At 46.3% G+C, this 9,809-nt stretch overlaps 5 protein-coding genes across 5 annotated transcripts; 3 read left to right on the top strand and 2 right to left on the bottom strand.

The window, feature by feature from the left end:
* The first annotated feature begins 479 nt into the window (after nt 1-479).
* On the top strand, nt 480-1,219 carry Hsp22 (Heat shock protein 22). The gene has a single exon (XM_070997070.1). It carries the CDS (start codon nt 521-523, stop codon nt 1,040-1,042), a length of 522 nt encoding a protein of 173 aa, XP_070853171.1. The 5' UTR covers nt 480-520; the 3' UTR covers nt 1,043-1,219.
* A 1,858-nt stretch (nt 1,220-3,077) lies between these two features.
* LOC108012564 (heat shock protein 22) lies at nt 3,078-3,815 on the top strand. The gene has a single exon (XM_017077979.4). The coding sequence runs from the start codon at nt 3,117-3,119 to the stop codon at nt 3,636-3,638; it is 522 nt and encodes a 173-aa protein (XP_016933468.3). The 5' UTR covers nt 3,078-3,116; the 3' UTR covers nt 3,639-3,815.
* A 553-nt stretch (nt 3,816-4,368) lies between these two features.
* LOC108013330 (heat shock protein 27) lies at nt 4,369-5,224 on the top strand. The gene has a single exon (XM_017079129.4). It carries the CDS (start codon nt 4,432-4,434, stop codon nt 5,032-5,034), a length of 603 nt encoding a protein of 200 aa, XP_016934618.1. The 5' UTR covers nt 4,369-4,431; the 3' UTR covers nt 5,035-5,224.
* A 414-nt stretch (nt 5,225-5,638) lies between these two features.
* On the bottom strand, nt 5,639-6,686 carry Hsp26 (Heat shock protein 26). Its single transcript, XM_017079128.4, has one exon. The coding sequence runs from the start codon at nt 6,466-6,468 to the stop codon at nt 5,827-5,829; it is 642 nt and encodes a 213-aa protein (XP_016934617.3). The 5' UTR covers nt 6,469-6,686; the 3' UTR covers nt 5,639-5,826.
* A 677-nt stretch (nt 6,687-7,363) lies between these two features.
* Nucleotides 7,364-9,007, bottom strand: Hsp67Ba (Heat shock gene 67Ba). The gene has a single exon (XM_017079127.4). It carries the CDS (start codon nt 8,854-8,856, stop codon nt 7,456-7,458), a length of 1,401 nt encoding a protein of 466 aa, XP_016934616.3. The 5' UTR covers nt 8,857-9,007; the 3' UTR covers nt 7,364-7,455.
* Between the last annotated feature and the right edge of the window lie 802 nt (nt 9,008-9,809).

Raw genomic sequence — 9,809 nt, 5'->3', positions numbered from 1 at the left:
TTGAGCGCTAATATAAAATGTAAATAAAGTACTTTTTGAGAACCCAGAGTACCCGAAACTTCTACAAACTTCTCTAAAACGCCAAAGAACCACCCCTATTTAAATGCCATTACTCGATTTCAGGGAAAGCGGAAGATTGCATCAGCAAAGGGCGAAGAAAATTCGAGAGAATGCTGGGGGTTTCTAGACTATATGAAAAGAGTATAAATAGCAACTGGTAGAGCAGAGCGCTCTCAGTTCTAAAAAATCAAATCAACAGACAACAACTCGCGAAAAATAAAATAAACTACAATTTCACCAGCTTGATAGAAAATAACAAAGCTAAAAAAGATACAACATACGATATTTTAAAAATTATAAAATATAAAATAAATATCTGAAGATCTCAAGATTTAAAAAGACAGATAACGAAATAATAAATTTGAAATATTTTATTTCAAAACATAACCGACTATTTCAAAGCATATTAGTTCCGGAATTTCATCAGACAAAAAACCACTTTAGTTAAAGACATATCATAATGCGTTCCCTACCGATGTTTTGGCGCATGGCGGAGGAGATGACCCGGATGCCACGCCTATCCTCGCCCTTCCACGCCTTCTTCCATGAACCGCCCGTTTGGAGTGTGGCTCTTCCGAGGAACTGGCAACAGATTGCCCGCTGGCAGGAGCAGGAGTTCGCCCCACCGGCCACCATTAACAAGGAGGGCTACAAACTGACCCTGGACGTCAAGGACTACAGCGAGCTGAAGGTCAAGGTGCTGGACGAGAGCGTTGTCCTGGTGGAGGGCAAATCGGAGCAACAGGAGGGCGACCAGGGAGGCTATAGCTCCAGGCACTTCCTCCGGCGATTCGTCCTGCCGGACGGATACGAGGCCGACAAGGTGACCTCCAGTCTGAGCAGCGACGGCGTCCTGACCATCAGTGTGCCCAATCCTCCGGCGGTCCAGGAGACCCTTAAGGAGCGTGAGGTGCCCATCGAACAGACCGGGGAGCCGGCCAAGAAATCCGCTGAGGAGCCAAAGATCGAGAACAAACAGTAGTGATATAATGAGCTCTTATTGAAATTAAACACATGCTAGAGAAGCCCTTATTTATAGTTAGTTAGATTTTTCCATCCCTACCAAATAAAATTTAAAGACTTGTAAAATGAATAAGTTAATTCGTAAACCTTTTAGATTTGTAGAAGGAAATATATGCTCAAAAGATTATTAAGTGAATTATTGTCTTTATTTTTGGGCTGGGAACTTGATATGGTATATGATATTATACTATATGACAAGATATTATAATACAGTGTCCAGATGTATATTTATTATCCACGGAAATATATATTATATGATAAGTACAATATACTGTTTACATGGTATATCAGTTCTTATTTTAAACCACGCAATTTATTGGAACTTTCGCTTGGAAGTCTTAAGATACCTTGCCTTAGATGGAAATACTTTGCAGACCCCCAGAAATACTTTCCATTTTTATCTGTATTCATCTATCACCTTGGCCCCATGCCTCCTACCTTTTCCGCTTCCTTCGATGATTCCGGTGACGTAGCCCCACTTGACGCGGGTCCAACTGGCCGTAATATTGTCGTGTGCACCTCGTTGGCCTCGCCGCTGCACTTGGCCGATCCGATTCGTTGCGAGAACCCATCCGATGCGCCTCGTCCGGATGACTCATCCACCGTCTCCGCCATCAGCCATCCGCCATCCGCAATCCGCAAACGGCGAGGCCAGTCGACCATCTATAAAAGAACTTACGGCGGCGGCGACAAGTTTTATAAGAATTTCGGACCCGAACGTGGGCGTCACAGGGTTTTGCGGTTTGTGGGCGTTAAAGTGGGCGTGGCAAATTTTTTTTTGGGTCAATCGATAGGTATTGATGAGAACATTACATTTCAGTTAAAATTTTCTATCTAGCATCAAAACTGTAGGAGCCACAGTTTTGGGCGGTTTGTGGGCGTTAGAGTGGGCGTGGCACTCTACTGAAACAAACTTGCGCTGCGCAGGAATCTCAGGAATCTGCGTGCCTAATCCCAGTATTGTAACTCTCATAGTTTCCGAGATCTCAGCGTTCATACGGACAGACGGACAGACGGACAGACGGACAGACGGACAGACGGACAGACGGACAGACGGACAGACGGACATGGCTAGATCGACTCGGCTAGTGATCCTGATCAAGAATATATATACTTTATGGGGTCGGAAACGCTTCCTTCTGCCTGTTACATACTTTCCGACGAATCTAGTATACCCTTTTACTCTACGAGTAACGGGTATAACTACGCAAAACAGCTTTCATTCAATAAGAAATGGTTCAAACTTATCCCCATCAATATATGTAGAATAACTTTTGTAGAACTTAAAATATTGGAATTCAATTATGTATGTACATTTATTTTCGCTATTGTTTTTATGACAAGAAAAATATTATGTATACCATAAAGTTTACCTTTCTTTAACTACGCCCATGGAAAAGCTTATCAACACTTATACACCCGCACTTAGAAAGAGAGCCATTCTCTCCAACTCTCTCTTTCCCTCGCCATAAAAAACTGACCTGCCTCAAGGCGCCAAAAAGAGAGAAATTCGTTGAGCGCTAATATAAAATGTAAATAAAGTACTTTTTGAGAACCCAGAGTACCCGAAACTTCTACAAACTTCTCTAAAACGCCAAAGAACCACCCCTATTTAAATGCCATTACTCGATTTCAGGGAAAGCGGAAGATTGCATCAGCAAAGGGCGAAGAAAATTCGAGAGAATGCTGGGGGTTTCTAGACTATATGAAAAGAGTATAAATAGCAACTGGTAGAGCAGAGCGCTCTCAGTTCTAAAAAATCAAATCAACAGACAACAACTCGCGAAAAATAAAATAAACTACAATTTCACCAGCTTGATAGAAAATAACAAAGCTAAAAAAGATACAACATACGATATTTTAAAAATTATAAAATATAAAATAAATATCTGAAGATCTCAAGATTTAAAAAGACAGATAACGAAATAATAAATTTGAAATATTTTATTTCAAAACATAACCGACTATTTCAAAGCATATTAGTTCCGGAATTTCATCAGACAAAAAACCACTTTAGTTAAAGACATATCATAATGCGTTCCCTACCGATGTTTTGGCGCATGGCGGAGGAGATGACCCGGATGCCACGCCTATCCTCGCCCTTCCACGCCTTCTTCCATGAACCGCCCGTTTGGAGTGTGGCTCTTCCGAGGAACTGGCAACAGATTGCCCGCTGGCAGGAGCAGGAGTTCGCCCCACCGGCCACCATTAACAAGGAGGGCTACAAACTGACCCTGGACGTCAAGGACTACAGCGAGCTGAAGGTCAAGGTGCTGGACGAGAGCGTTGTCCTGGTGGAGGGCAAATCGGAGCAACAGGAGGGCGACCAGGGAGGCTATAGCTCCAGGCACTTCCTCCGGCGATTCGTCCTGCCGGACGGATACGAGGCCGACAAGGTGACCTCCAGTCTGAGCAGCGACGGCGTCCTGACCATCAGTGTGCCCAATCCTCCGGCGGTCCAGGAGACCCTTAAGGAGCGTGAGGTGCCCATCGAACAGACCGGGGAGCCGGCCAAGAAATCCGCTGAGGAGCCAAAGATCGAGAACAAACAGTAGTGATATAATGAGCTCTTATTGAAATTAAACACATGCTAGAGAAGCCCTTATTTATAGTTAGTTAGATTTTTCCATCCCTACCAAATAAAATTTAAAGACTTGTAAAATGAATAAGTTAATTCGTAAACCTTTTAGATTTGTAGAAGGAAATATATGCTCAAAAGATTATTAAGTGAATTATTGTCTTTATTTTTGGGCTGGGAACTTGATATGGTATATGATATTATACTATATGACAAGATATTATAATACAGTGTCCAGATGTATATTTATTATCCACGGAAATATATATTATATGATAAGTACAATATACTGTTTACATGGTATATCAGTTCTTATTTTAAACCACGCAATTTATTGGAACTTTCGCTTGGAAGTCTTAAGATACCTTGCCTTAGATGGAAATACTTTGCAGACCCCCAGAAATACTTTCCATTTTTATCTGTATTCATCTATCACCTTGGCCCCATGCCTCCTACCTTTTCCGCTTCCTTCGATGATTCCGGTGACGTAGCCCCACTTGACGCGGGTCCAACTGGCCGTAATATTGTCGTGTGCACCTCGTTGGCCTCGCCGCTGCACTTGGCCGATCCGATTCGTTGCGAGAACCCATCCGATGCGCCTCGTCCGGATGACTCATCCACCGTCTCCGCCATCAGCCATCCGCCATCCGCAATCCGCAAACGGCGAGGCCAGTCGACCATCTATAAAAGAACTTACGGCGGCGGCGACAAGTTTTATAAGAATTTCGGACCCGAACGCTAGCGGATCGTTGCCCTAATCCCGTCGAGAAATGTCTCTGGTGCCCACCACATATCGCGATTTGTCGCGCGAATTCGATCGTCCTCGTCCGCTCTACCAGCCACCTTATGATTTCCAACTATATCCGTATTTGTGGGACGATCCGCGTGTCTGGTGGCCATCGACGCACACCAGCAGGAGTGACCTGCTCCGACCTCTGGATGAACTGGTGTCGCGGCGCGTGCGGAATCAGTTGATCCAATCGACGCCCTACGAATGGTCCCATCCCATGCGGTGGGATAACTACTATTCCGGCGAGCGAGTCCATGTGGATGAGAAGGGTTTCCGAGTGGACATAGATGTGCGGCAGTTTCATCCGCACGAAATCGTGGTTAAGACCAATGACGACTATGTGATTGTCCAGGGCAACCACAATCGTCGGAACGAGGGCTCCAATGGCCTGGTGGAGAGGCACTTTGTGCGGAAGTACCTCCTGCCCCGCGGCTACAATGCCAATGAGGTAATCTCGGACATATCCAGCGATGGCATCCTTACCATCAAGGCTCCACCACCACCGCCAGCTAAATACTACTCTCCCGGAGAGCGTTTGGTCCGCGTCCATGAGACTGGCAAGCTGGCCCTGCCCTGGAAATAAACCACGATCCCGGAATGGATGTGTTTACCAAACCCAAACATCTACCCATCAAAAGCGCCTAACTCAAGGTGAACTATTTTCGGACAGCAAGCAAGTGCAGCCGATCATTTGAATTGGATTCAAACATAAATAAAATACAAATTGTACTCGTAGGTAATATATAAAATGCGCAATAAATATTTGCTAGAAACACTGGGGTTTACGGAGGGGTCTTGGCCCGGTCGCGCCCAAATGCAGGCGTCAATGTTTTTGGTGGTAAAATACTTCCTTATTTTTGTACGGAACTTTCCTTTAAACACTAATTAAAAATTGTTGATCTTCAAAAAATTAACTCTTTAGATGATAGATCATGCTTTATAATTGACTATCTCTGATATTTTAACAGCTTCTAATTAATGGAAAATCCATAAATTAACAGATATCGCAAGTACTAGTCTAACAGTATCACATAAATTATTGCAAAACAGAAAGCAACATTTGTTTTAATGTTAGTTATTAACAAACAACGTGGGGTTTATAAAGACTCTTTACAAGGAGCATAAAATATAGATTACAGGTTACCTTCCAATCCAACTTCCCGAAAGATAAAAACAACAAAAAGAAGTTTAACTTTTCACACCAGGTGATTTAATAACTTATATTTTAAGTCTTTAGCTCGTTACAAATGCAATGAAATAAATAAGGAACACACATATTTGTGAGGGAATGGTGGGTGCTTTGGGAATACAATATGGATTTGATCCTCTTGATTTTTAGGAATACAACAGGAATTCGATGATCTCCAGTTCGGCTCTACTTGGCGCCGGTGCTGGCCTTAGGGGTGCCGTTGGTGGCACCGTTCTCCTTGCCCTTGAGATCGCTGGTTTGATTCGGCTTGACGTTGAGGTGGGCGGGACCCACCTGCTGGATCTGGATGACGCGCTCCTTGGACTTGTCCTCGATGGCTTGCGGCTTGGGAATGCTGACGGTAAGCACGCCGTCGGAGGATAGCTGCGAGACAACCTGGTCCGGCTTGTAGCCCTCGGGAACCTTGTAGCGACGCACAAAGTGCCGCATGATGTAGCCATGGTCATCCTGGCGCTCCTCGTGCTTGCCCTCCACCAAGATAGAGTCGTCCACCACCTTGACATTGAGCTCACTGGGCTTGAACTGGGCCACGTCCATGCACACCTGGAAGCCATCCTTGCCCACCTGTGCGGTGGCTGGCCAGTGGATGTCGTTCTGGTTGGTCATCTGGCGACGAAGGGCCAGCACCTGGCCGGCGGGCGACGAGGGGCAGATGGGCGAGGCGCAGGGGCAACCGTTGATCGAGCGGCGACGCTGGCTGCCATGGGGCTGCAGGTAGTGAGGATTCACTCCCAGGCCAAACTCGTATAGGGGGCTGCGGGGCTCCTGGAGTTCGTCCACCAACGAAAGAAGAGTAGATAGCGCCATTTTGGTTTTGACTTTTTAGGTTAGACTTTCGCAGAGGTTAAAATATTTCTTCTTTTTTCTTTTTGGTTAGGTTGAATGAACTTTTGTGACTTGCAAAGGTATTTTATTCCTTTTCCTTTTATAATTTTCTTTCTTTTAAAGTTCAAGTTGTTTGCTTGGACTTGTTGACTTGTTTGCTGTTCGATTTTTGAATTCGATCTGTGCTCTCTTCGTCAGGCAGCACTGCTTTTATAGCCCGCTGAGCTTTTCTCGAAGAGTCTGGAATGAGCGAGAAAAGGAGAAGAGCGGAGAGAGAGAACGCACACAGAGAGAAAATAACAAAATTTGAGGGTTACTTTAATGGGTACCGTTTCAAAACAAACAAAAACGATATTTTGGTACTATTAGCCAGAAAATTCGACAATTGGAAGACTTAAAAATTAGACCAAATCTGAAACAACTAATATAATGAGAGAAAATCGAATTTAAAAACACCAAGCAATCAAACTTTTTTCCTGTGTAAAAAGAGAGCGGAGAGCGCCTGTGTGGGTAAAAGTAAGAGAGAGAGGGAGAATTAAATTTGGCGAGTGCGAAATTTCTAGAAGAGTCCAGCAAACACCAGAGTAAAGAGAGTTCTCGCAATTTCCTAGGATGCGTGCAGAAGAGAAAGCCGGCTAACGGCAAACCAAACCAAACTGCATTTTTCTTTATTCTGTTTTTCCTCTTTATTGTTAAGTACATTATTTCGTGTTTCTGTCTTTAAGTTTTACTGGAATACTTGTAGTTGTTGTCACATATGTTTTTTAGGAAATCATACATTTATCGCCCGCTATCTCCCACGCTTAGTAATTGAGTGCTTTTTCCCGTCAGCTTTCTCGGCTCTTTTTGTGAAATGCAAAAGAAAACGCAAGAAACATTTATGGAATAAAACGCACGCCTACTCGTGCTGGTTATTATTTGTTCTTAATTATCTGGTTTGTTTTTCTTAATTTTTGTGTTATTCAGTCTTCACTTGGCCAGCTCCTCAGCTCCTTTGGCTGCAGTGGCTCCGTTTTCGCCCTGGTTCTTGGCCAGGAGTATGGCCGCATCCACGGCGGCCAGCTCCTCGCCGCCTTTCTCCACCTCCGCTTTCTCCAACTTCTCCACCTCCACCTTCGCCTTCTCCTCTTTGCTCTCGTCTGCTTCTGTGGGAACTTCGGGTTTCTTGGCCAGCGGCATTTCCACATCCTCGGGTGCTTCGGTGGTGGCTCCATTACCGTTATTCGAGGCGATGGCCACTTCGTTGGCATTGGCATCCTCTGCTTTCTGCTCCTCTTCGCTGGCCATAACGGGTTTCGGTGTGGGTGTGGGTGTGGGTTTGGGTTCCTCCTCCTTGGCAGCCTCTTCGTTTTTGGCAACCACTTCCAGGGGCTCTGGTTCTGCAACGCCATTGTTGGCACTGGAAGGGGCTTCTACTGCAGCGGCGGCAGCGGTCGTAGCAGCCTCGCTGGAAAGAGAGGGCGAAAGAGCCGCTACTTCCGATGACGATGACGTCTCCATCTCTGCCTCCTCCTGACCATTGCCATTGCTCTCGGAGAGAGTGAGCGAGAGCGAGGGAGTCGGAGTGGAAGTGGGTGCAGTCGGAGTGGAAATGGTAATGGAAGTGGGCACGGGAACACTAACTGCCGCCGACTGCTGCTCTGGCTGCTGCTGCTGCTCAGCCAGCTTTGGCGGCTGCGCATCCTTCTGCTGCTGCGAAATCTGCTGGATGTCAACGATGCGCTCCTGCCGTTCCAGGCTTCCCTTGGTCACTGGAAGCGGTGGCGGCGCCTTGACCGTCAGAATCCCATCCGATGAGAGAGTGGAGTGCACCTCGTTGGGATCATAGCCCTTGGGCAGAATGTACTTGCGGATGAAGTGGCGCGAGATCACCCCATGGCCATCTTCCTTCTCATCATGCTGACCCTCGACCACGATGCAATTATCGATGGTCTTGACGGTCAGTTCGCTGGCGGCGAATTGCTTCACATTCATGCTCACCTGGAAGCCATTCCGATTGACCACCGAATAGGCGGATTTGCTGGCCGTCGGCTGGCTGGCACTGCCACTTCCGCCGGAAGTGCCCTTGTCGCTGCCCAGCTCCTTTTCCAATTCCAACAGCGACTTATTGCAGCAAACGGTTTTCGCACCGGCCACCCGATTATACGGATGATGACGATGCTGCTGCACCGGCGACTGAGCCTTGATGGGCACCCACATCATCGCATTTCCACGCCCCAGCCCGCGACTCATCTGTGGGGCATGCAACTGTGAGGTGGCATCCAGGGGATACAGCCCAAATCCGGCCGAATCATCTATATCCATGGCCAGACTGCGGTTGAAATCATGCAACTCCTCAGCCAAATCGAGTATAAACGGTATCAGCGACATTTTCACTTTTTTCCCTTAGCTTTGGGGGTTTTTCAGAGTCTTTTTTTTTTAGTTTTTAGTAGTTTTGGGGGATTAGTTTGTTCTGGGAACCGGCGGCGATCCGTTCTGGTCTCCAACTGGACTGCGTTTGAGCCCTTATGGCTGAATGCCGGCGCTTTTAAGCGACCGTGCAGCGCTGAATGGAAAACCTGGTCACTTCCAGTCGCCTTCCAGGCCAGCTCCCAGGCGAAACTACTACGAAACTCCTCCAGAGAACTCGCCAAGGGGATGGGATAGCAATAAAAACAGCCTGCCAAGCCATGTACTATGCCATTTTCTGGTATATAAACCGAAATAAGAGATACTTTTCCTATATCCCAGATATCCAAAGAACAAAGAAAGTACTCGTATTCCAGTGCGAAACCAGACAAACTGCAGCGTTGCAGAAAAAAGAGGCAAACCGGCTTGGAACCGAGGGATATATGCACGAAAAACCCCCTCCAGAGATGCCATCTCCCTTCAACTGGAGATATATATTTATATATATAAAAATGTACCCATATAGACGGGGTATATGTAAAGTGGTCGTGTTGCAGCTGAATTCCCATTGCCGGCATTGAGCGAACAGCTGAGAGTCTTGTGCCGGTTGCCGAGTCGCCGGCGATAAACAACTACAACAACAGCTGGGCCGCCGCCTGGAAGCTACAAATCGGCTGGAGCTGGGGAGCTCGAGGATTGGCAATCGCAAACCGGCGTCGCGTAAACATGCGCACTGTCAGCGTCTGGAGCAACCCATACATATGGTCTGGCCATATATTTGTATCTACATGTGTACCCCACCGCACAGATGATGATATGCTGGATTTGTATATTGTTACATATGTAGCCAAGTGCAAGCGACGATGGTAACCGGTTGAAAAGCTCCAAAAAGCAACAACATCCAGACGATTGCCAGACAGTGGAGACTTTGCTAA

Source organism: Drosophila suzukii, chromosome 3 (genome assembly GCF_043229965.1).
Source record: "Drosophila suzukii chromosome 3, CBGP_Dsuzu_IsoJpt1.0, whole genome shotgun sequence".
NCBI classification, from domain to species: domain Eukaryota; kingdom Metazoa; phylum Arthropoda; class Insecta; order Diptera; family Drosophilidae; genus Drosophila; species Drosophila suzukii.
Note: the sequence above shows the minus strand (reverse complement) of the source record. Positions and strands in the feature narration are given on the sequence as shown.